A 26764-nucleotide genomic window follows, 5' to 3' on the forward strand; every position below is an offset into this window, starting at 1 on the left:
TATTTAGCTTTTGCACAAGATCGTGTTTTAAATTTATAAAAGTGATTTCTACAAAGACTAAACACACAAAATAGGCAAGTGTACCTATCGTATATGTAGAATAGTATTGGTAAGAACCAAGTATCGATCCATGGACACAAAGGTTTCTAATAATAAATCGTTGCTTTACTTTAATCGGAGGTTAATTTTGAACTTTTATAAAATATAAATACTTATATATAATATATAGGTGACTGTAAGGCCCCGTTACCGGTAGCCCTACCTTCGTGTTGGATTTACTCATAAACGCAGTTCTAATATCAGAGTTAATTAAAAACATTCGCGGAATATAAAAACTTTAATAAAACATTTCATAGCAATTCAAAACTTGTCTTAAACAACCAACTTGTCTTTCGAAAACTAAGTAATTAAAACATAACACGCCCTGAGCCTTCCGATGCCAGTCTCTTATTCAACGCCACGTGTCCCCTCAAGCGAGCTGCCTCATCCTACTCACCTGCGTGCATACTAAAAGTCAGCTACGCTGAGTGAGTTCTAGTTAATCATACATTATACAATACACACAAACTTATATTCTTTCATTCATACTTTCATACTTTCTTTTGTACTAACTTGCTTTCATATCTTACGTTTTAAAGAGCATTACGCCCTACATTCCTCTAGTATTATTAGGGCTCGGTACCCTCCTTTCTCGAGTATTATTAGGGCTCGGTACCCTCCTTTCTCGAGTATTATTAGGGCTCGGTACCCTCTTTCCTCGAATATTAGTAGGGTTCGGTTCCCTAGTTCTCGAATATTAGTAGGGTTCGATTTCCTCTTCGTTACCATACAACCATACATCATACCTCGAGTATTATTAGGGCTCGGTACCCTTTTCGTAACCATACAACCATACAACCATCCTTTACTTCTTTCATTAACTTTATCACGTTCATACACATAAGCATACATGTCATACTTACCTTATACATAGCGTTACAACCTGACAGTACGTGCAATATTGTAGGTTCCCAGCCGGATCTACACAGGAATATCTCGTAACACGAGGGTGCGGAATCCCCACGTAATACGATACGAGCGTAAGATATATAATACGTTAAGACGATACACGAACACACGTTACAATACTAATAAACACGTTGTATTGCAACACTTCAACACGTGATCTCTAATCACAAAAACGTTCTCTCTAAAAAAACCTTTTTTTTAACAAAACAAGCCGAAGATGAGGTTATATAATCCTCGACAACTTCGCCTAACATGTTAGGCTGACAACTTCGCTTGTCTACAAGTTCGCCTACATCCCAGGCGAACTTGTGTGACATTATATCTAAAACCAAAACAAACAATCTAACACGATTACAGACACATACAAAACACTAAATACTGAACTGCTAACATTATGCACCAACAGACTCCCCTTTGGCAGTAGCTTCATATCTCTATCTTCATTCTCGTGTCTAGTAATCCCAAAAATCTCGTGTCACCCATCTTCAAGCATGAACGCCCTGTCTAACACAAACAGAGACCACTCTCTGGTATTTCTTGGCTTCATCTTTCCACGCAGGAATATAGAATATCTACTTATCGTTTAGCACCTGCAAGTCAGCTTGAGACAAATTTACCAAGTGCATGGGATCATACACTTTCAGAATCTCTTGTTCGTCTTCATCTTCCATAACCGCTTCAGCTGTTTGGCTATCAACATACCACCACTTTAGACTCTTTAAAACATCCTTGGGCATTGTCTTCATCGGCACTTCTTTCAAACACCGAACCGGCTTATATTTCATCACCATCCAAGGTTTTCCATTAGCTCGCATTCCTCTTTCCTTATCTTCAACCAGCTTCCCTTTCTGCGGCTTTAACAATTCAAACTTCTTCTCTTTCACACTTTCTTTCCACACAATCTTCCCAATTATTCTGGCCATATTATCATCACTTCTATTAATCAACCCCAATTTTGCCAAATCCTTCACCTCACACTCAGGCAAGGTATTGAGAGATCTTAACATCCTCTTAAAATACTGAATCCCATCAAAGCGTTTAATCACAAATAATCTCAACTGCTCATCATACAACCAGCATATTATACCCTTCTTCGACTCAGCATACCCTTTGATATTGTAACTTTTCTTGAACATGGTTGGAACCGCTGGCTTCTTTGTCTTTACAAACCACTGAGCGTATCCTTCTTTTCATCTCGGCTGCTCTTCCCACTCAAACTCATCTGTCACATCCATATCTTGACTCACATTTACTTTGTCAACGCCTGGAATATCATGTTCTACACTGTCATCCACAATCTCACCCTCTTCAATCTCACTATCGATCACAATCTGTTCACCTATCTTTTCAATCTCTTCAACAGGTAACACATCTTCATCACCCACATCATCATCACCCAACGTTTCCTCATCATCCACAACCACAACATCTTCACCACCTGATACTCCTGCTGTACCAGTTGACTCCCCCTGAGATGTGGAAGTCCCAAGAGTTTGTTCAGTTCTTGGCAACTCACCACCTGCACCTTTCGATGCATTGGGATCATCGTCTCTATCATGACTTTTCTTTGTTCCAATTTTTTTTTAAAAGAAATTGATTATTACAAGATTTGAAGCTATTCATTTGCAATGAAATTCAAAGATTTTACTCCCCCAATTTCGTTGCAATTGTCGTTAATAAATGTGTCTTCAAATCAAGTGTGGGTGAAACAATCTTGATCATCCTCATCAAGATTGTAAAAATCTCAGATAAACATATTCAAAAGTTGGTTGACATTAAAAGTGATTAAATCCTTAACCTTGGTCAACACTTGTTCTTGTAAATCTTTTGATGAAGTCATGAAATTGGATGAGGTTTGAACTCCATAAGCTTGTTGATGATTGGAGAAAAATTACCAAAATACCCCTGGTATATAACTTCCGTAGAGAACAGCTTGGTCAAACAGTCAACGGTACCAAAAGTCTCAAAAGTTTCTTCAAAACTTTGAAATATTTCACAAACTCTGTTTCCTAGCACAAAATGCGTACTCGGGAAAAACTTTCCTAGCAAAGTGTACCCGGAGTACATTCCTAGCACAAAGCGTACTCGGAAGAACAAAGTGTGCTCGGAAGAAATGTACTCGGAAAAACACAGTGTGCTCGGAAGCAAAGTATACTCGGAAATCAAAATGTACTCGGAAATCAAAGTGTACTCGGAAAGCAAAACACTTGTGATTTTTTTTTACTAAGTACAGAGTGTGCTTGGGAGCAGAAGTGTGCTCGGAAGTACTTACTATCACTAAGTGTGCTTGGGAATACTTGTGATTTTTCAATTTTAGCACTAGCACAAAGTGTACCCGGAAGCATTTTCCTAGCACAAAGTGTACTCGGAGGTAAAGTCTACTCATTTTGCAAAACACTTGTATTTTTCAATTTTTAACTAGCACAAAGTGTGCTCGGATTACTTAGTGCTCATTCATTTTCTTTCACATAACACCAAGCATGCTCGGGAGCAAAAGTGTGCTCGGGAGCAAAAGTGTGCTCGGGAGCAAAGGTGTGCTCGGGAGTACTTGTGATTTTTTATTTTCTTTCACTTAACACCAAGCATGCTCGGGAGCAAAAGTGTGCTCAAATTTGATGTGCTCGATATAAGATGTGCTCGAAATAACCCGTGCTCGAGCAAAACAAAGATGTGCTTGGGCAAAACACCTCCTGTGCTCGAAGCAGCACTTAGTCATTTTCCATACTTGAGTCCAATTTTTTTTTTCATAGTGTATTGCCTCGTTTTTAGTAAAGTGCACCGTGTATTCTTTGTCACAAATCTGAGATACACTCAACAGGTTATGCTTCAATTCTTCAACAAAATTCACCTTCTCTAACTTCATTTTTCCATTTGTCACAGTTCCAATACCAGTGATTCTACCTCCACTCTCTCCAGCAAAACTAACCCTTCCTCCTTGAACAGGTTTCCAATCACGTAACAATTTCTTGTTACTAGTCATGTGCCGGGAACAGCCACTATCCACAACCCACAGATTGTTTACAGCCCTGTTCGACTGTTCCTGCACAATTAGAGAAAAAGATTAAAATCAGTAGGTCTTGGGTCGATTAAATCTGTTGACCGGCATCTAGTACTTTGGTTGCCCAAAGTCAGTTTGAGAATGATTTCTATAAGTTCTGAAAGGAAACCTTCTCGAGGATTGACTATGAGGCCATCCAGTCCTTAGTGAATTAACTGAATTATAATTGTTGGTTTGGTAGTTAACTGGGGAAAAATGAGACCGATTTCTTTGAAATCTTGGATTAGTCCAATGTCTGAAATTTTGTGATTTCGCATTCTTACCAGTATAATAATTACTCTTTGTTTTATTCTGCGTTTTCGGAGGCCTCATACCTCTAAGGTTTCTCTGGTTTAGATAACAATCAGCAATAAGGTGTCCTATTTGATTACATCTGAAACAACTTCTGTGTTCAACTTTCGTCTCAACAGTTGTTGCAGATGTCGAGGTTGCATTACTACCCGTTTGTCTTACATATGGTGGGACGAACGGGTTTAGGGAAGAATTCTTTTCATCAGGCTTATATTCCTCCCCACGTTTTAGTAACACTACCTATTCTTTTATCTCACCCGATTCGGATGACTTTTCCGAATTTGATGAGACAGAGCTAGGAACAGAAACCTCAACAGTGGAAATTGGCTTACTCGTTTCGCTCTTATTAACTTCAGGTTCTTTAGTCGAAATTTTGACTGGAACTGTCTGATTAATCTCAACATCAGCAGATTTCTGATTACTAGGATTATAGGTATAGTTATTGTTATACGGTGGTGGAACTTCAGAAAATCCAATTCCCCCTTTGTTAACCGGGGAACGTTGAACACTTATGATGTGATCTAGCATGGCTGATGAATTTCTAAATTGTTCAATTTCTGTTTAGTTCCACCACTTTTACATGGTAATCAGCTATCTATTTATCTCTTTCAGCAATTAGTTTGGTTTTTTCTACTAGCACTTCATAACTAAGATCAATTACTTGTATTTTATTAGCTAGACTGGCTTTAAGACTTCTGATATCCTTTTCACTAGCTTTTATTTTTACCGAGTAACTGTTTTCTCTAGTTTTAGTGTAGTGATGATCTTCTTTTAACGTTTTAAATTGTGCATCCAAACTAATAAACTAATCAGGATCTGTTTTCAATTGTTCAGACAGATTTTCACATTGTATACAATGAAGTTCAGAACTTACCTCAGAGAGCTGATCGTTCACTTCTGCCATATATGCTTGATTTTCTCCCGTCTCCCTCTCACTTCCTCCAGTTTCGATGTTTACCAAATTTGCCTGTTCGAACACTTCCTCAACCTGTATATTCCAGTTGTATCCACCATTCTGTCTAGATACCATAGCTCTATTCTCACTACTACCCCCATTCTGTTGAGCAGGCCTGTTCTGACTTCGTTCTACTCTCTCATTTGTACATTCCTTAGCAAAATGACCATTTTGTTGACAGTTGTAACATCGTACCTTTGATTTATCAAACCCTGGTCTTTCCCCAACGAACTTTCTTCCTGTTTTCTTCATGAATCTCTTTACCCTTCTTACTATCATAGCCATCTGCCACTGTAGGTCCATCTCTTCCAAATCATCAGCATCGATCTGATCATAGTCTTCATCCAACGTTGCTGGGTAGACTATTTTACCTTTGATGTAGTTCTCATGAGATGCAATGAACGATGCATAGAGAGCAACCTGCTGTTCAGCTGATTTAACACTCATGGGCATCTGTGAGTAGTTGTAACTCGGAACATTTGACGAGAAATTTCCAGTTGTGGCTTGAGGTTTTGAAGGATTACTGCCTCCAGCTACCAAACATACGTCGCCATCCATATTGAGAATCACATGACCATCACGAGTTGAGTTTGAGTTTGATTCTCCCTTTGAGTAGTAGGCAGAGGATTCTGATTTTGAACTTGAACTTGGAGTGACTTTCGCACCATACATTCCCGGATCCTGAACCTGATCAGTTGGTGTCTCCTTCCAAACCATGTTAAGTTCAAAATTTCGTAACTTATCCACTGCTGTTTCCAAATCAACATTGGCAAAGTCTTTATCCTCTCGCATCAAAACCGTGTACATTTCCCATTTCGGTGGAAGAGCATCAAGGAGTTTCTCTACTATCTCTTCTTCCTTGTATTCAATGGAGTAATTACTAAGTTCGTTCATCAAGTGATAATATCTGGTGATGATATCGTCAAGTGATTCATTTTTCAAATACTTGAATACAGAGAATTGGGTTTTTAGTAGCTTTGTCTTGGAAGCACGTATCCCCACATTACCTTCATATCTATTTTCTAGAGCTTCCCATAGCTCTCTAGCGGTTTTGTACTTCTTGAAGGTATGAAGAATCTCTTGTGGAAGAGCCATTGTTATTGTTGCATGAGCTTTACTTTCTGCCTCATACATTTTCTTTTCCTCCTCTTCCATCTTACTGTACTTCTTAATTTGATCACGACCTTCGAACAAGGATGTTGGTGGAATGTATCCATCTTGAATGCAAACCCACATCTTAGCGTCTTGATACTTCACATACTGTTCAAACCGATCTTTCCATGCAACGAAATCGGTACCCTTAAGCATTTTTGGAGCTTTAGTTGCTGAACCGGCTTCAACCTCCATTTTTACCAGTTCAGTAATGTTTATTGAAGTCATAGTTGAAAACAATACGACTCGAAATACAAAGAAAGTATATAATTTTTTTTATTTTGAACAGTGATCAGATGGCGAAGTTGTGCTTAACTTCGCTTGCTTCCTAACTTCACTGTACTTTACTTCGCTGAACCTTAACTTCGCTTTCTCTGTAACTTCGCCTTCTTTGTAACTTCGCCTAAACCTTATACGTTCGCTTAAACCCTACAAACGATGACGGAAACTTCGCCTGATGAACACGAGTTTCTACAGGTTTTGATTGAAACGTATTGCAAGGTAAGCGAAGGTGTATTGGGTTGTATTTGATGTGGGAGATGGGTAAGACACAAAAACTAGGTATTTCAACGTAAACTCGTTCCGCGAATAGTCGAACGGAACAATCTTAACACCCGTGTGATAATCCTGAACCACACAATCACGAGCAAATGCTCTGATACCAATTGTAGGTTCCCAGCCGGATCTACACAGGAATATCTCGTAACACTAGGGTGCGGAATCCCCACGTAATACGATACGAGCGTAAGATATATAATACGTTGAGACGATACACGAACACACGTTACAATACTAATAAACACGTTGTATTGCAACACTTCAACACGTGATCTCTAATCACAAAAACGTTCTCTCTAAAAAACCTTTTTTTTAACAAAACAAGCCGAAGCTGAGGTTATATAATCCTCGACAACTTCGCCAAACATGTTAGGCGAAGTTGTCACAACTTCGCTTATCTACAAGTTCGCCTACATCCCAGGAGAACTTGTGTGACATTATATCTAAAACCAAAACAAACAATCTAACACGATTACAAACACATACAAAACACTAAATACTGAACTACTGACATTATGCACCAACAAATATCCGAAGATCGTTCACGTACCATCAAACAATCATTCATACATTTCACATTATTCACATAAGGCATACACTTATCTCTTAGGATAAGCGTAATAACAAACATATTGAGTATGCACACAGCCCCGAAAACATAACACATAAATGGGGCTAGAACTCACCTGGATCCTGTTGCGTTCACCGTTAATCGTTATCCCTTTCCTGAGCTGTGCACGACTAACTGTATAATAATTACATGTATTAATTAACTATCACTACCCATATCGTGTTTCTAGTCTATTGTAATCCCACAACGAACGGGGGTCCGGGGGCAGCGCCCCTGGCAGCAGGGTTCTAGGGGCGGCAGCCCCTAGCAGGGTCCAAGGGGCAGAGCCCCTAGCAGGGTACAAGCGAACTTATACTAGGCGAAGTTCACAGTAGGCGAACTTGCATGCTTAGCGAACTTATACCAGGCGAAGTTCACAGTAGGCGAACTTGCTGGGCGAACTTGCTGGGCGAACTTGCTATGGGCGAAGTTACCCAGCAGCAGCTACGGCTCGTCCCAAAACCTCTGTAATCAGTCGGTTTTCAAGGTGTAATACATCGATAAGATGTTAATAATTCTCGCAAACATTCCTTTAGCCGTTTTTGGGTAAAACACGACCTGAAAGTGCGTAAAGCTTGGACCTTTAGATTAAAACGTTCAATACTAGGTTTAAAGGTTTATTTCTAACGAGCCTAGCAGCCATAAGTTCGTTAAGTTCATCTCTAACATCAAGTTTACAACTTTACGTTTCATTCATACCCGATCTATTCTAGACTCAAGTTTCAAGGCTAACCGTCTATAAAAACATAAACTTTAAGATCGAAATCATACCTTTACGTTTCGTTTGACCTAGGCTAGCTTGTTTATGAACTATAAATCTCGTGTATGGCTCGAATAGTCAAGATCAACCAAAACGAATGTTCGCTCGACCTCGCTTTCCCTCTTTCTCTCTCGGCCGTAAGGTGGTGTAGGGTGTGTTTGTGTGTTATGAGTGTGTTAGAGAATAAGATGGTAAGAATGAGGATTTAGGGTTTTAGGATGGTTTAAGGGGTATTTATATCCCTTAAAGCTCATGGACATAAGGCTCATTACTCTTTTTTTTCCATCTTAATTACTCCAAGTCCAAGACCCTTTTTCTTTATTAAACACTAGCTAATAATATTTAACGCTCGACAACTTAACGAAATCTTCCTTTATTTAATATTATAATATTTTAGGATGTTACAGTGACCAAGACAAGAGATTCTAACGAGTTTTTCAATTATGTGAAGGTTACCATCTAATATCTAGAGTCCACTCCATTGTTCCTTGATGATTAATAGTTAAACATGTGATAGACTTGTCCTAATAATATATGATAGGATTATGATCCTCATTTTGGAGTGAACACATTCTATGACAAAATGAATAATAGCATGCATATTTTCAAGTCCATCCTATGCTTAATAGCATGCTACCCCGAGAATGTCAATTTAAGTAGACAAGCAGTTGGTAAAGTAGAATGATTAGAACTGACTTCGATTTCTCAAATACCAATTCTAACAACTTCGGGTGGTTGTAGTTAACTCACACAACCTCCCCTTGGTTGATTTATGTAGGTTATAATTACACATTCCATTAACATATGACTTCTTTAACTAATTTGATATCCTAAGCAAAGCCATTTTCGGATTACCAAGGTTTAGAGAAATACATCATAACTTATAACTCATCATTTCTAAGTACAATATAAGGATCCATGTTTCGATAATGTATCAAAGTGTTTCTATCTTTCAAGAACATGAATCGATCATGAATGATTGCCAATATAATTGACAATCACCAACTTTGAATTAGTATTTTAAGACGGTGAAACATTTCAAAAGATAATTGTAAGATAACCATGTACTTTACCAAACTAAACCACATGTTTTATATAATTATCAAGTAAAATAAAGCTTCTTCATAGATTTTAGATGGTAAATGGAGTTTAGCTCATAATGAGCATGATGATAAACATTAAGATGGATGATAATAACAAATACATGATTAAACTTGGAACAATCTAACCAAATGTAGATGAAGCTTCCTTCTTAATGATGATGATGATGGATGATGATAATGGTTGATGGTGATGACCTCCAAGCCTTCAAACTCTTCACTAAATCTTCTATGTGAGGGTTAGTGTGTGTTTTTATAAGAGAAAACCGGATAGAACTCTTTTCAAGGCACACTCTTCAAATGGCACAAGAGCCTCTATTTATAGGAAATATGGAGTGAGAAGCACGGCCCCGTGCATTTTTATGACATGTGCCAGATTTATTTTGTCGTTTCTAGAAGTAGGCACGGCCCCGTGCTTCCTGAGGCACGCCCCCGTGCTTTTTAGTGACATGTGCTAATTCTTTTTGTTGTTTCTGGAAGGTAGGCACGGCCCCGTGCTTCCTGAGGCACGCCCCCGTACTTTTTAATGACATGTGCTAATTCTTTTTGTCGTTTCTAAGAGGGAAGTACGGCCCCGTGCTTCCAAAAGCACGGCCCCGTGTCCAGCTGTTCACTATTTTGTCTTTTCTTGTAGATTTTTTTTGTCTTTTCTGAAAAGTGACCAGAAGCACGACCCCGTGCTTCCAAAAGCACAGCCCCGTGTTTCCCAAAAGCACAGCCCCGTGTTTCCAAAAGCACAGCCCCATGTTTCCTGAAGCACAGCCCCATGTTTCCTGAAGCACAGCCCCATGTTTTGTTGTTTTCTTTTGTTTTTCTTTGTTTTTTCATTCGTTTCTTCGTTTGAGGCTTGGATTAACCTGAAAATACATTTTAACTTGATAAGTAGTTATTTTAACTATATTATACGATAGAAGTTGTAGTTTTTAGAGATTATTTGATGCTAAAAAGATGTATATTTTTATATAGATCAATATGCAACTTGTAAATGCAGAAAAATGAGATGTGATTACTGTCTTAAAGGGTAAAGGGGTTGGACCCTTAAAACCCTTATTTATACCCGACCCTTTTATTGGTTAGAGGGTAGGGTCTTGGGTCCAAGTTTATTCTTAAAAGGGTAAAGGGTCCGAGTAAGGTATTAGGTAAAAGGGTCGGGTCTTACCCTTTGAACAATCCTAAACTTAAACGTTTGACCATCAATTAAATAAAAAATTCAACTTTAATTTAAATTTGGAAATTTAAACTTTTTTAATCAAATAGTTTTAGAAAATAATAAATTGTAATGATGGTAAGTTTAGACGTTATGGAATATTGACCAACCATTTACAAATTTTAACTTTAACTTAAATTTGGAATTTAAAATTCGAAATTGTAATCGTATTAGAAATAAAAAAAATTAGTCGCGGTAATGCTACATGTTATGGAATGTTAAACTACTAATTTACAATTTATTATTGGCCTTACCAGAAAAAGAATAATGATAATGTACATGGATGAAACTTTTTATTTAGAACCTAGAAGAACAACATACCAATTGGTGTCTAGCTGGGTTGGATAAGGCTTGGGCTTTCTTATGGGAGGTCTCAAGTTCGAATCCCACTCCGGGCGGCCTTAAGGTACCCGTCACCAATGAAGTTCTACTAAGACAGGGAAGCCATAGTGGCGCGGGTTCGATCCTGAGGGTCGGCCCAGATCTGTGGCGGACTGAATGGAGATGTTTTATCGGCGTCATACCTCTTGCGGGGTGGGGTGATGGGTATCCAAATGGGTACCGGGGTAAGGGTTCCCTCCCCCAACCCTTTTTTTAGAAGAACAACATGTGAAAGAAAAAAACAGGAAAAATATAAAACTTCAAATAAATATAAAACAACCATTGTTATAGGTATAACACATGAACGGAAAAACATACCGGAAAAACATAAAAACGTAGAAATATTAGCTTCATCGCCATTTTTGATTTAGAACCTAAACTGATTTTAAAAAAATCAGTTAACAATGAAAACAAAGATAAAAATGTTAGATCTACAATAACCGGAAGAAAATATGATGTTGTCGGAAAAAGATATAACCTTGCCGGAAAATCATATAACATTGTTGGCCATTAGAGTATAATATATAACATTACCGGAAAACGATTAATCTCGATTTACATTACCGGAATATAGAAGATGGTGGATGGTGGAGTTAGTAAGCTGAGAGAGATAGGGAGAGAGAGAGATAGAGATTAAATACAAACAAAAACGGAAAACAAAAATCTTAATTGAATCTTGGATTTTGATATACAACCTAAAGAGATTATTACAAAATCATATAACAATTAAAATAAATATAAAACCATATCGGAAAACCTTACCGGAAAAAGATATTACCTTGCCGGAAAATCAAATAACATTGTTGGCCATTAGAGTATAATATATAACCTTACCGGAAAACGATTAATCCCGATCTAAATTACCGGAATATAGAAGATGGTGGATGGTGGAGTTAGTCAGCCGAGAGAGAGAGAGAGAGAGAGAGAGAGAGAGAGAGAGAGAGAGAGATATTAAAATGATTTTGGTGGAAAATATTAAGGTTTAAACAAGTTATTTGGTGTTTGGTCAACATGACACATGACACAATATTAGAGCTTTTGAAAATGGTAATTTGCTCTTTCCTGGTCTCTAGTGTCCGACATTTTTTCTTTAATGGCCAACAAACAGAGAACTGACTAGGTATTCCGTACGGAGTGACCCAATGACAAAAGACCATCGTCAGCTGGCCCAACCCAGTCGTACGAAACCCCTAAGTGCCCCATAGTTATCTCAAGTTTCGGGAAAACCAACCCGCCCGAAAGCCCACTGATAGTAAAACCCGGAAGCCCTCAGAATCGAACTGGAGATCACAAAGATCTTAGTCTTTCTTCGTTAAGTCACCCGTACCCCTTTCAAAGTGTTGTTTGTAGTGTTTGAACTCAATTGAAAAACAAAATCAGGTTTCCTACCACTACACCACAAGTTCCGTTTTTGCGACTTAACAGTGTTCCTTAGTCAAAACCAAACAAAACAAAACAAAACAAAATAAATATTATTTCAAAGAGCACATCGAAGACACAATTAACCCGGTCCATCGTGACGCACCCAAATTAGGCGATCGTTAGCAGCCGTCACTCCCAAAATATCTGAATCGGTCTGTTTGATTTGACAATAATAATAAATAATAATAATCCAATAAAAGTGGGTTTGGTTTTCTGTAACATCTTCAATGGACCCGGTAGTCGTTGACCAGATAATCGAACGCCTAATCGAAGTCCGATCCACTAAATCCGGGAAGCTAGTTCAGCTTTCGGAGGCTGAAATCAAGCAGCTATGTGCCACTTCACGCGAAATCTTTATTAATCAACCCAATCTTCTTGAGCTCCAAGCACCTATTAAAATTTGCGGTAATGTGTTTTGTTTACGTTTATTTATGTTTATTGGTCAAAGGGTTTTAATATTCTTTTTTTATTACTTTTTTAGTCTTAACAATGGTTGTAAAAATCCGGCTAGGGGCTTATTAATCCATGATTAATCGCTAGTGGTACCTGATTAGTTACTATTTGGTTAAAGTCGGAAAATATTATATGTAAAATATGTTATATAGATATGTATATTTATAAAAAGTTACATTTAAATTCCAATCCGATTCTTACCCCACAGCTCAACTAGTGTCAAGCTAGATTATTAACTATAAACACAATATATATTTACAGGAGCTTTATGTGATTAATTTATATGTAAATTAATATATGAATATGAATGTTAAAAAAAAACAAACTTGATAGCCAGACCAAACCGTTGCATTGATATTCTCGGTTCGCCAAATCAAATAAAACGTTGTTTCTGTTCAATTGTGTTCGTGAAACGTTCATGAACAAGCTATTTCCTTGATGAACGGACACGGACAAGAAATTATTGTTCGATTAGGTGTTGTGAAGCGTTCGCTTGTTTGATAAAAGCTTAACGGATTACATGTGATTATTTGATATTCCGTTATCTTTGATTTATTTATTCAAAGCTATATAAAATTGTGATTTTCTAGGGGATATTCATGGACAATATAGTGACTTACTAAGGCTATTCGAATATGGAGGCTATCCTCCGCAATCAAATTATCTGTTTCTGGGAGATTATGTAGACCGCGGTAAACAAAGTCTGGAAACAATATGCCTCTTACTCGCTTACAAAATCAAGTACCCAGAAAACTTTTTTCTCCTAAGAGGAAACCATGAATGCGCTTCCATAAACAGGATATACGGGTTTTATGACGAGTGCAAGCGTCGGTTTAATGTGAAGATATGGAAGGCATTTACTGAATGTTTTAACTGTCTGCCTGTTGCTGCTCTTGTTGATGACAAGATCTTGTGTATGCACGGGGGGTTGTCCCCGGATCTTAATAATTTGGATCAGATTAGAAACTTGCCCCGGCCCACTGCGATCCCAGATGCGGGCCTGCTTTGTGATTTGTTATGGTCGGATCCGAGTAAAGATGTTAAAGGATGGGGGATGAATGATCGAGGCGTTTCGTATACTTTCGGTGCTGATAAGGTTTCTGAGTTTTTGACAAAACATGATTTGGATCTTGTCTGTCGTGCGCACCAGGTTAATATACTTGTTTTATGAACGTATGTATGTGTATGTATGTTTATGTGGGATTTTGTGTTATGTAGGTTGTGGAAGATGGTTATGAATTCTTTGCTGATAGGCAACTAGTGACTATATTCTCGGCTCCGAATTACTGTGGTGAATTTGATAATGCGGGTGCGATGATGAGTGTTGATGAGAATCTGTTGTGTTCGTTCCAGATTCTGAAACCGGTTGATAAGAAAAATAAGTTATTGATGTCTACGAAAATGTGATCATGGTGTTACTTTGACAGCCTACCTTCCTAAGGTCAGATTAATTTTATTGATTTATTTAACATTATTGCTGAAATAATATTTTTGTGCTAGTGTACAAATTCTTATTACTTTTAAGCATGACAACCTTGGTGGGTAGGGCGGGTTAGGATGACGGGTCAATATGAGTTTTGAGTAAAATGAGTTCGGGTCAATATACATTTCGAGTCAAATGAGTTCAGGTCCAAATGGGCTTTTTAATAAAGTATCAGTGTAGCTTGGAACGGAAGTACGGAACGCTTATAGTTTTTTATTTACTTCAAATCTAGTATAGATTGAATATATGTTTTTTGGTCTGTGAATGAACAGAGTTCTGTGAACTGTTCGACAAGCAGTTTTTATTTGTAATAAAGTAATGATATCAACAAAAAATGTTCATTTAAAAGTTTCAGGTCAATATATGTGTAAAATCAGATCGGCTCAAAACGGGCTTTTTAAAAATGACATGAGTGTAGTTCGGAAGGTTTATAGTTTTTTTCTTTCTTTTCTCTTACTTCAAATCTAGTATAGATTGAGTTTGAAATTTTTTTGGTCTGTAAATGAATGGTGCGCTTGACGAGAACTTTGCTTTTGTAGTAAATTAATGGATTTCAACAAAAAAAGATTTTCATTTCAATGAAGTTTGGAACAATATACCTTCTGTGTAAAATGAGTTTGGGTCAAAACGGGCTTTGTAAATAGTATCCGTGCAGTTCGGAGCATTTATAGTTTTTTTTTGTTTTTTATTCCTTCAAATGTAGTATAGATTGAATCTGAAATGTTTTTTGGTCTGTAAATGAACGGAACGTTCTATGAACCGTTCAACAAGATGCTTGTTTTTGTAATAAATTAATGGATATTTTTGTTGATTGTAACAAATTATTCAATAACATGTTTGGTAGCCTAGAAAAGGTTTTCAAGAATATCATGGCAAACACATGTTTTTGGTTATTTGTTGCACATTATAAAGCTTAAGTTATTTGTTACACATGTTTTCTTTAAGATGTATTTTTTTTTTAAAAAAAATTGATGTGTCAACTGTCAAGAATCAAAACATCTATTAACACTTTCATGTATGGTGCCCCATTTCAATACAGTTAGTATGCTGATTAAAAAGATTTTGGTGACTTAGCTTATTCCATAAGTAACAAATTCAAACAGCGAGCTACTACGTTCACTCTTAAAAGCATCCATAACAACAAACTTTCACAAAACGTCACATCAATGACATATTAGATTCCTAACTTTTCTTAAAACCACCAAATTCTCCCACAACAACAAATCTCCACAAACTGTTCATTTAAAGTGGTGGACATCAACAAAATAAAATGTTCATTTAAAAGTAGTTCAGGTCAATATATGTGTAAAATCAATTCGGCTCAAAACGGAAAGTTTATTTAAAGGAGTTCGGAAAGTTTATAGTTTTTTTTTCTTTTCATTTACTTCAAATCTAGTATAGATTGAGTATGAAATTTTTTTGTTCTGTAAATGAATGGAACGTTTGACGAGAAGTTTGCTTTAGTAATAAATTAATGGATATCAAGAAAAAAAATTGTTCATTTTAAAGGAGTTTGGATTAATATACCTTTTGTGTAAAATGAGTTTGGATCAAAACGAGTTTTTTAAATAGTATAAGTGCAGTTCGAAGCGTTTATAGTTTTTTTTGTTTTGTTTTTCCTTCCAAGTCTAGTATAGATTGAATATGAAATGGAAATTTTGGTCTGTAAATGAACGGAACGTTCTATGAACTGTTCAAGAAGATGCTTGTTTTTATAATAAATTAATGGATATTTATAAAAAAAATACACAAATTCACATTTAAATAAAAAAACTTGAGCGCATGCGCTGTTCTGAACATTTATTTATTTAAATTTATTTATTACTTATCGGTAATACCAACTGACTACACATCAAACCAATTAAAATTTTTGTATCAATACTTGGGTACGCGACTAACGAATGAACAAGAACACACTTAATTATTTTCTTCGTTTTTGCTTGTTCATTTGTGTTCGATCGTTTATGTTCGTTTTGAATATAAACTAACGAGATCAACGAATCCGTTCATTGAAACTATTTCTATAAATGAAAATATTATTTTGTTGGTATGAATTTGACAATTAAGCATGTTTTTAATGTTTTCCAGGGAAGAGAAGCTAGCCTTTGGATGAGAGGGCACATTTTTTATTACTTGTACTGCTTAGAGGTGGTGATTGTGGACTTTAATATGTGTATATATTTAGCTTGGTAAATTTAGTATTCACCGTTCTGTTTTTTTAGTTCTATAACATGTATGAATGAAAAAATTAGATGTGATCATATGATGATTGGTCAACGTTTAGTCAACTAGTGTTGATGTTAAAGAAGGTTTATAAATTTGGGCTAAATGTGACAAGTAACTATTAGTTGGGTTTTGAAGACTGATGAATAGTTCAGGGACTGTGTGTGTCGGTTTGAAATATCAGGTTGCTATTAGCCTAGGGCTGTCATGTCATTTATGACACGAACCTGTTAACACGACACAAGTTTTAACAGGTTTGGGTTTGAGTTTAATAGGTTTTGAGTCTTAAACCGGTTGACATATTTAAGGCATGTTTAAATTAATTTGTATCTTAACAGGTTAAAGACATGTTAACTTGTTAGTAACTTGTGTAGATTTTTATTTTAGAAAAATAAATTATATATACACTCCTGAAGTCTTAACCTAAAGTTATACTTAAAAACGGCATTTAACTATTGCCCGTCTGAACCTGATATTATATTTTTTTATAGGTGTTGTGATTTACTTCTATGGTTTTTTGTGTAAAGTATGTTATGAATTTTTCGGTTTTTGTTTCAAGTATGTTATGGATTTGTGGTGGTGTTGTTTCAAATACGTTATAGGTTATCTATTAATTAAGACTTTTATTTATTTATTGTGTCTTAAACATATCTCTTAACAGGTTAACCTGATACTAAATAGTTTCGTGTTTGTGTTTGGAAAAAAAAGGACACGATTGGTTATCGTGTTGTGTTCGAGTTTAGCACAACATGTCATCCTGTACTATCGTGTTGTATCCGATAATTCATTCTGGCACATTTAATTTAGTTTAATTTAATTACCCAACCCCAATTAACCCATAAGGGTTTTAAAAAAACCCAAAATGGCCCAAATACAATGGATGCAATATGCTAGATTTGGATAGATGATCCATGTAGAGATGCACAAATCGGGACCCGGAACCGGGTTCGAGTATGACCGGGTATTGACAATACCTGAGTCGAGTTCGGGCATTGTCTCTAAAAATCATACCTTATGCATCGGGGTCGGTTCGGTATAGAATTGGGTATTATAAAACGAGTATTTGAATATTTCCGGGTATTGAAAAAAAGTTTATTGCATTTTGATAATTCCTATTGAACGGTATTAGCATATATTAATCCATATTCATTTCGCTACGGGCGGTCCCAAATTTGAAAAATTTGGCCTCGATGGTACCCCCGTTAAAAAAGACTTAACGACGTTATACTTTATTCTTAATTTTAAACTAATATTTTAGGGCTTTGATCGGAAGAAATATCTGGTTCAATTGATGTAAAACTTAGTTCGAAACGGTGCTCCAAAGCTACAAAATAAAGCTTCAATTCGGGTGTTTAAATATCTGTTTGAAGTTTGGAAAAACGTATAACGCCGTTAAGTCATTTTTAACGGCAGACCACTGGGACTAACTTTTTTTAAATTTGGGACCGCCGATTGTGATAAAATGAATAACGATTATTATTGGCTAATGTAATTTAATAGGGATTATTAAAATCCAACAAACCTTTAAAAAAAACTTTATTTTCGGGCTTTTTTCCAGGTATATATTAGAGTTTTTAAGGGGTTGCACTTTTTAGGGGTATTTTTTTAGGTATTTTGCAGGTATTTTTAGGTATAGATCGGGTATTTGGAAAACTTGGTTTCGATTATTGGAAAAACTAATTTCGGGTATGGAACTGGTTCCGATTTTCGGGTATTATCGGGTATAAATTGGGTACCGTTTTTGCACCTGAAATGCATATCCTATTCATACCCTATGGGTAGGGTCGGGCACAGATTCGAGTATTAAAAACACGGGTATAAAAAAAACCGGAACCTGGTATTTTTTCTGGCCCGATTCCGATTTCGGGTTTTTTAATGCCCCTCTAGATCCTTGTTTGGAAAACTTATGTTTATGGCCCTTATACTTTTTTTTCACTCCATTGGTTATTATGTAAAAATAGATTATTAAACACTTTGAGTAGTTGAAACGATGTGTATTCTGTAACTAGTTAAAACGAATTCGATCGGTATTGGTTAAGCTTTTGACAACACCAAAATTAGACCCAGAAAGTAAATTTGTATATATATATTACTTGGGTTGTGCAAATTCTTTTTGTATAAAAACAGGTTTCTATACGAGTACTTGAGTTTTAAACATTAGGAATACATATTATGAATCGGGGTGATCAAGCCAGGAGCGGTCGCCCTCACCACCCCCATCAAAGACGACAATGGCAAAACGGACTATCGATCCCCCAAAAATATGTACGTTACTTAGAATCCTACTCCCCCCTGTTTCGAATATGATATATCAAGTGTTTGATATATAAGATATATATATATATATATATATATATATATATATATATATATATATATATATATATATATATATTAACCTTTTTAAGTGAAATTTACATGTAAAAGGTTGGTGTTTTTACCGAACCATACACATACACTATTTTAAGAAGCCTGTTGTGACCGGGTACTCATTTTACACAGCATGTATATCAACCCGAACTCCTTTAAAAATGAACAATTTTTTTTTGTTGATATCCATTACTTTATTACGAAAACAAACTTATCGTCGGCTGTTCCTTTCATTTATAGACCAAAAAACATTTCATACTCGATCCATACCAAATTTGAAGTAAAAAAAGAAAATTACTATAAACTTTCCGAACTACACTGATAGTTTTTTATAAAGCGCGCTTTAAGTCGAACTCAATTTACACAGCATGTATATTAAACCGAACTCCTTTTAAATGAACAAATGTTTTTAGGTTAATACCGTGCAATTAGTAGTCCATTATAATTATATACAATCAAAATACTTTGAAGAGTAACGGCTAATAAAAATTGAGGTAATTTCAAACCAACATATAATATGGAAAGTATTTAAATATTGTTTCATCATCGATCATATCGTACTCTCATTAAAACAAACCCATTAGTTATTTCGTTAACCTAAACCTAATGGCTTTGTCGTCGTCGTCTTCTTTGCGGTCAAGATCATCGAAAAACAAAAAGAACCTGCTATCCTCATCAAATGGGATGAGTACAAGAAAACTCAAAAGAATCCTACTGGCTGGAGATGGTGACTTCTCTTTCTCATCTTCACTTGCGGCCGCCGTTAAAGATGGCCGAAACATCACCGCGACCTCCTTGGACACGACCGGTAAACATCGTTTGAACTTTTTTCTTTTTTAGTTTTCTTTATATATATTCTTAAAGAACTCATATAATATTTATTAATAACATGCAGAATCCTTGTTCGAAAAATACAAAAATATCGCTACTGATAATATAAAGAAACTTAGAGACACCGGAGCAACCGTCATCCATGGGGTTGATGCGACTACAATGAACACAAACCCGCAACTACAAAGCCTTGCATTTGATCTCATAATTTTCAACAATCCTCACGCTGGTTTTAAACACGGAGACAAAAGTAAACGTGCTATAGAGTAATGCCTCTTTATGATTGTTGTTGTTTATAATATGTTCGTTCATGGTTTTCTTTTTATCATGTTATTTAATTTGTTGTTCTTTCAATGCAACGGTCATAGGGCGTTAGTTAAAGGGTTTTTTCGAAACGCTGCCACTATGTTAACGGATTTGGATACTCTAGCATATGCATTTGAATTTCCTCTTCATTGGCGTTATCCATGGGACTGTCTGCAATCACATATTTTTCTCTATTCAACTTCCATATCTACTTATTCTAGGGCAATTCATACATATTTTATAGATCTACATAAATCATATATGTTATTTTTGTCTCTGCGCGTAATTTCTAGATACGTAGTTATTCAAATACTAGTCCATCACAAGATTTTTGGAGCTAGCTCTAGAATTGGTGCTCTCAAAATTCTAGTCATGGTTTACGATGTAGGAAAACCAAGTCTATATTCTTTGATTTTTATTACGTTCCTTGATTAACATGTTGAATAACACACCAGTTATATATTTGCACGACATTCATAGATAATCATAGCTATTTATTAGCGCATCAGTCCAAAATGCAATGAGAGTAAATACCCATTTGCTTATTCTTGATTAATTGCCCTGAAAAACATACTTCAAAAATCAATATAATGTTTATGAGTTCACAGATTTATATGATATGATTAAGGTGTTGTCTGTTTTTTCAGTGGTAAAATGTATGCAGTCTGCGGTAGAGGTGGGCAAACAAACCGGTTAACCGAACCGACCCGAAAATCGAACCGAAACCAAACCGGTTTGAAATCGATTATGTAGAAACCGGTTTGGAACCGATTGAAACCGGAGGTTTGGAACATGTTTGTAGTTTTCTCCACCAAAACCGGTTTCAAATCTGTTAACCGAACCGAAACCGGCCAAAACCCGAACCAAAACTGATCAAAACCCGAACCGAAACCGATCATAAACCGGTTTTGACTTTTGTTGACCAAACCGAACCGGTTTTAACCTGAAACAGTTTGAGTTTTAAACCGGTTTGTGCACCTCTTGTCTGCGGACCACATGCGCAGATATATGTAGAATAAGAGATGGATCAAACCTTTGTGGTCTGCAAGAAGAAGATTGTCTGTTTTTTAACGTCTATGGACTGCTAAAATAAATTGGTGGTGGTGTACGAACTGTGGTATTTGGTGCTGGTGATGAACGGTAATGGTGGTAGTGGACGATGGTGACGGGCGCTGGGGGGGTGGTGGTAAATAGTGAACGATGGTGAATGGTGGGTTGTGGTGGTGGTGGACGGTTGTGGTGGTAGACTATAGTATTGGGTGGAGGTGCACAATGGTGGTAATGATGGGTGGTGGTAGTGAACAACGGGTGTTGGTAAGTGGTGGTGTTTTACCCTATGTAGACTTTAAAAGATCTTAAAAGTGGATGGGTCAAACCTGCACCAAGAATAGTTCGTGCAAACATTTTTTAGTGAAACACCTTTGAAGAAACACCAACCGGACCCCACGACAGATTACTGGTAACCTGGGGGTTGGATAGCTGTTTCCCACGAGGGGTTAGACCCTTGGAAGATGGTTCTTCTGATAACCTGCAAAACAGACCGTGAGCTCGTCACTGAGAAGGGGGGGGGGTTCCTCCTTGTGACCACCCTCCGGCGTGAGAATCAGACTAGATTGCTCTTTAAATATAAAAGTATATTAAGAGATTGCTAGAGCAGATATCAGGTATATTCTGATGATAATATGATAATGTAATGTGTTGAGATGATCATACCATTTGGGGTATTTATAGCCGAAGGTAGGTTTCCAAGGAGGTATGGCCGGCTGCAACAGTGTTCCTGTTCATCAACAGTAGCCTACGCACGTGCCCTGCTGGTAGTTGGTGGGTAGGCAGCGGCTGATAGTGACCAGGCCTGCTGTATACTATTCCCTTTCCACCAACTGCCGGCTACGCACGTGGTATGACAGTAGTTGGTGAGTAGGCAGCGGCTAATAGTGATACAGTACAGGAGCATGCTGCTCGCCATACTGTATCAGTGAGCTGTCGTATCTCTGATCAGATCTTTCGCCCATACCTCGTCAGGTACAGTAAAAGGTCCTTCAGTATACAGACTGGCTTATTTGGGCGGGAGTATTCCCCCTCCCGCCTCTGTGCGGGATTGCTCCCGGCTTTGCTCATTCCTTCAGGTGACACTGAATGATCGAGAGCTAAGTACCTAGTGCGTGTAGCCATGCTGCGCGGGTGGCCTTCCCTCATGGCTTGTATCCGAGGCTGCGGGAACAGGCGGAGTCCTTCACCATGGGAGGCATTTCCTGCGGGAACAGCTTGCGTACTGCGCGTAAGGACGTCACGTCTCTGAGCATGGTTGGTCCTGCGGATCCAGTTGGTCTTTGCGCAGACGTCCCTGTTTAAGGTGAGTCTTGCGGGACCAACTGGGCTCTGCTGGGACCTACCTCTTCAAGTCCCCCCAGTCCAATGTTCTTCTCATGCGTGTTTAATAAAGTGAGGTGAACTTTTGGACTTGAGCAAAGGGTTTTGAAAAGGGTTTTGTAAGGTTTTCCATGGGGATTCTTTCCGCGGAAGTCCTTGTCACTTGCAGAAATGCCCGAGTTTCCTGCTTGGTCTTTGGGTATGATGCGGGTAGGTCTGTAACCTCCTCGCAAGTCAGGAGCATTGAGTCCCAGTTGTATGTATTTTCCATGAGGTTTTGGTAGTTTTGAACATAGTGATCAATTATGTTAAAACCATCAATTCCATCTTGGAACTTCCAACAACGTAGTTCTCGACGTTCCCGCTATGCGGGGATGTTATTTCCGTTTCCGCAAGCATTGCCCAGAAGATCCTTCTTGGTTTCAATTCCCAGCGGAGCGCTAGGTATGTGAAGGGTTTTGCCTTGACACTGTACCTGCGCTCGTCTTACGGTTACTTTACTTCCAAGGTATTCCTGGCGTCAATTCCCTGCGGGTGCTAGGTATGTGGAGGGTTTTGCCTTTACACTGTATCCGCACCCGTCTTGTAGTTACTTGGTTGCCGAGGAATACTTGGCTTCAATTCCCTGCGGGTGCTAGGTATGTGAAGGGTTTTGCCTTAACACTGTACCCGCGGCCGTCTTACGGTTACTTGTTCGCCAAGATTTTCTTGGCTTCAGTTCCCTGCGGGTGCTAGGTATGTGAAGGGTTTTGCCTTTACACTGTACCCGCACCCGGCTTATGGTTACTTGTTTGCCAAGGTACTTGGCTTCAATTCCCTGCGGGTGCTAGGTATGTGAAGGGTTTTGCCTTAACACTGTACCCGCATCCGGCTTATGGTTACTTGTTTGCCAAGGTAAGGGGTACTTTCCCGCTTTTTAATATTTTCGAATTTTGAATTTTGAAATTCGAAGAGTTGGTGAAAAGATAAGAACAGTCCAAACCTCTGAAACGTCGTGCGACGGTTTCTTCTGACTGTGTCAGGACGTGCAGGAAGTTATGGTGACGTGACAGAACATGGTCATTCCAGTCGCTTTTTCAGGCGCGTGGGCGCGATTTTTCGGGCGCGTGGCCGCGAAATTACTGGCACACTTCCTTTCAACAGCTGTTGCCAGCTTGCTTTTTGCCACGTGTCATAGTTTCATTGCACATTCTATTTCTCTCTCCTCCGCATTAAATTCACCGCATTAATTGCGATTACTATATAAAGGGGTAGAGGGTTATTTGCATTTCACGCTTTTCACTCTTCTCTTCATCTTTAAGGCGATTTCCGGCGAATACTCGTTTATTCAATCGAGCATTCTCTCGAAATCGTTCTCTTCTTTCTCTGCAAGATGTCTTCTCGTGATGCTGAAGCTATATCTGACGACAGGGGTACTGCTGGCGAGTGCCAGTGTGCTCTGCCCGGCGATCAGTACCGGTATGTTGTCAGGAAGTTCATGCTCGATCATCTCGAGCCTGAGTTTCCTGAATCCCACCAGACCGTGTATGATGCCCCCAGAGGCAAGATCGGGGTTTATGCTGCATTTTTTGTCTATGGGAATCTTAGATTCCCGTTGACAAAATTTGTTTACCGTGTCCTTGAGAGGCACGGTGTTCATTTGACCGAGCTGCACCCCATGGCGATCGCCAAGATTCGCCATTTTGAGTGGGTGTGCCGGATTTTGGGCATCGAGCCCCATGTGGACCGCCTGATGACCTTCTATACCTGGAGGTGCATCCAGGGGTGGTATACCTTGACGACCCGTATTAAGGGTCTGAAGATTTGCGACACCGAGCGCAGTCTTCGCGCGTGGAAGCAGGAATTCTTCTACATTTCTGCCCGCGCCATCCCCCTTGCCATGAAGTTTAAAAATGGCCAAGCGATACCGAGCCTTCACGCCCCCAACTACCAGGAGGCGGAATGGTTTTCGAAGATATCCCGGATCCAATCTCCGGTTTACCGGTTTGCGGAATCCGGGATGGTGATGTTAGGGATGAGCCGGGTGTGGAAAGATGCGTCTCAGGTTCCCATCCTTCTCGAATACGGTTTGAACTCTATTCCCTATGGTATGTCTTGTCTTTCTTTTTGATACAAGTTTGTCTTCTAACTGTTTCTTTTCTTTCAGAGGGAAATAATTTGGAGTCGCTTCTGTTCCCGCGGGAAACCGACGGTCCCGCGCGGATGGGTACTCGTGCTCTGGACGAGGGCGAGTTGCCCATCCTGGAGCAAACGGCGGATCGTTTTGTGGAGGTCTATCCGCTGGGCCACGAGATCCTGAGCCACCGGCGGCCAGGTAAGGCGATATTCTTTCCTCAACCCCTTAATGCTGTACCCGCTGTTGGAATTCTTGACCTGTCTTCTTCTGAGGAATCCTCAGATGCTCCTCCGTTGGTGCGGAAGAAGAAGGCTGCTGCCGGCGTGAAGGGGAAGGAGAAGGCCTCCACAGCTGATCCAGTGGTTCTATCTGACTCGGAGTCAGATAGTGAAGAGGTGGCGGGGAAGCCCGGTGGTGAGAAGACCACTGTTCCGGAGGCTACGACCGTTACCTCCGGAGAACCAACGAAGACGACGGTGACCGGTACCAAGAGGCCGGCTCCATCGGGTTCCTCCCCGCCCGTCCGTACGTTCAGGGTCAAGAAAACCCGTAAGTACAATTATAATGTCTTTGCAGATTTATTACTTCATAAATTTATCTAACACTTTCTTCTTTGTGCAGGCGTGGATGTTGACGCATTCCGGGGTGAAGCGCAGGGGAGTATCTCCCCGCCAATGACGGTAGGCTCGGTCAGCCTTCCTGAGGCGTCGACCCAGGCGCCTGCGCCTGCATCCGCTGGTCCAGTTGCTCATTCCTTTGAGCCAACTGTTCCGGCAGAGATGACGTCACCGCCGGCTGTGAGTGCGATTTTTACAGCATCCTTCACAGAGCCGGCGGTTACTGCTGCTGCTTACAAGGCGGCGACCACGGCGGCTGCCACCATGCCCGCGCCACCGGCACCGATGGCCGGACCATCAGGTACGCGCAGGGCTTCCCGCCGATTTTTGCCACCTTCCCGTCTGCCTGACCTGTTGGATGGATTTCCTTTAGGTTCAGGTGATGGGTTTGGCGGCTATCGGTCTGTCATTGACCCTACAGGTGCGTAGGGTTCCTTTCTTTTTCCCTTATGTTTTTTATCATCTTTTCCTTACTGCTTTTGTTTCTTTTGCAGTGTCGGATTCCAATGAAGTGTATGTTCCTCGATGGAACATACGCCGAGGAACAACCCTTCGCACACCTGTGGAGTGCGTGGACTGGGCTCGCCACGCTGCTCCTCCGGGTGCGTTGGGGGAAGCCATGGTTAGCTACCAGGAGGGTAGGCTAACTAATGAGCTTCGGGTTCTCCAGGCCCGGATGCAGCCGCGCGTCGAGCTGCTTTGTCGTGAAAACGACAAGTTGAAAGCAGCTCGCGCCAAGGACATATCTGAGGCGCGTGCTCTTCGGGAGGAGAACCAACAGCTGGCGGCAGCTGCCGCCGACAAGGAGAAGGCCTTCAAGGCCCTCGAGGTTGAAGTTCAGGCGCGACTCGAGGCCCGCTCCAAGGCTGCCCAAGCTGTGAATGAACAGCTTCGGCTGGCCAGGGAGACTGCGCGAAACGCAACCGAGAGGGCTGCCAAGGCTGAAGCCGTTGCTGAGCCTTTGCGTGTGGAGAATGAGGAGCTCAAGGCCAAATTAGAGGCTCTCCAACGCGCTCATGATGCCTTGGCAATGGAAGATGCCAAGAAACTCCAGGAAATCCTGGACCAGAGGGGGGTGCTTGACCCCACCGAGCGGAAACTTAAGGGCGTCGAAGAGGCTGCCGCAAAGGAAGTTTTACTTGCCAACCTTAACAAGAGCGAAGCCGAACGCGCCCATAACGAAGCTCAAGCTGCCCTCCAATGGCTTCTTCGAGAAGCGTTGCCTCAGGTATGTTTAGTTTTATCTTCACGCTTTTCTTTTGTAAGAAAAGGTTCTAATACTTGTGTTTTCTTTGTAGGTTGTGCGTCGGGTCTTTTCAGAGACCTCTTACGATGATGCTATGACCGCAGCCCTCAGCGCTTCTCATGAGGATGGGGAAAAGGCCGGCTTCCTGCTTGGTCTAGGGTTTGTTGAGAAAGGCGTCCCGCCTTCCAACTTCCCTTTGTTCGATGTGGATACCGAAGCCATTTATGACCAAGCATTGAACCAATAC

The 26764-nt window shown here is 39.4% G+C and overlaps 2 protein-coding genes across 3 annotated transcripts; both read left to right on the plus strand.

Moving 5' to 3' along the window:
• Window positions 1–12601: 12601 nt before the first annotated feature.
• LOC143629283 (serine/threonine-protein phosphatase PP1 isozyme 4-like) lies at window positions 12602–16677 on the plus strand. 2 transcript variants are annotated; one of them, XM_077098592.1, is made up of 5 exons: window positions 12602–12907; window positions 13546–14105; window positions 14174–14396; window positions 16527–16540; window positions 16579–16677. In XM_077098592.1, the coding sequence occupies exons 1-3, from the start codon at window positions 12730–12732 to the stop codon at window positions 14360–14362; spliced, it is 927 nt and encodes a 308-aa protein (XP_076954707.1). In that variant the 5' UTR covers window positions 12602–12729; the 3' UTR covers window positions 14363–14396; window positions 16527–16540; window positions 16579–16677. The 2 variants fall into 2 exon arrangements, with proteins under 2 accessions (XP_076954707.1, XP_076954706.1); XM_077098591.1 differs by having other exon boundaries at window positions 16527–16580.
• Window positions 16678–19637: 2960 nt separating this feature from the next.
• On the plus strand, window positions 19638–20132 carry LOC143629250 (heavy metal-associated isoprenylated plant protein 41-like). Its single transcript, XM_077098568.1, has 2 exons — window positions 19638–19839; window positions 19927–20132. Exons 1-2 carry the CDS (start codon window positions 19638–19640, stop codon window positions 20130–20132), a joined length of 408 nt encoding a protein of 135 aa, XP_076954683.1.
• The last annotated feature ends 6632 nt before the right edge of the window (window positions 20133–26764 follow it).

The sequence above is a fragment of the Bidens hawaiensis genome, unplaced genomic scaffold (assembly GCF_021521415.1).
Source record: "Bidens hawaiensis isolate Kalapana, Puna unplaced genomic scaffold, B.hawaiensis_p1.1 tig00005179_1, whole genome shotgun sequence".
Lineage (NCBI taxonomy): Eukaryota > Viridiplantae > Streptophyta > Magnoliopsida > Asterales > Asteraceae > Bidens > Bidens hawaiensis.

Coding starts and splice junctions, on each gene's coding strand:
- LOC143629283 (XM_077098592.1), top strand. CDS start 12,730: ATGGACCCGGTAGTCGTTGACCAGATAATCGAACGCCTAATCGAAGTC. Junction 12,908..13,545: donor AGCACCTATTAAAATTTGCG/GTAATGTGTTTT, acceptor GTGATTTTCTAG/GGGATATTCATGGACAATAT. Junction 14,106..14,173: donor TTGTCTGTCGTGCGCACCAG/GTTAATATACTT, acceptor TGTGTTATGTAG/GTTGTGGAAGATGGTTATGA.
- LOC143629250 (XM_077098568.1), top strand. CDS start 19,638: ATGGCTTTGTCGTCGTCGTCTTCTTTGCGGTCAAGATCATCGAAAAAC. Junction 19,840..19,926: donor GACCTCCTTGGACACGACCG/GTAAACATCGTT, acceptor AATAACATGCAG/AATCCTTGTTCGAAAAATAC.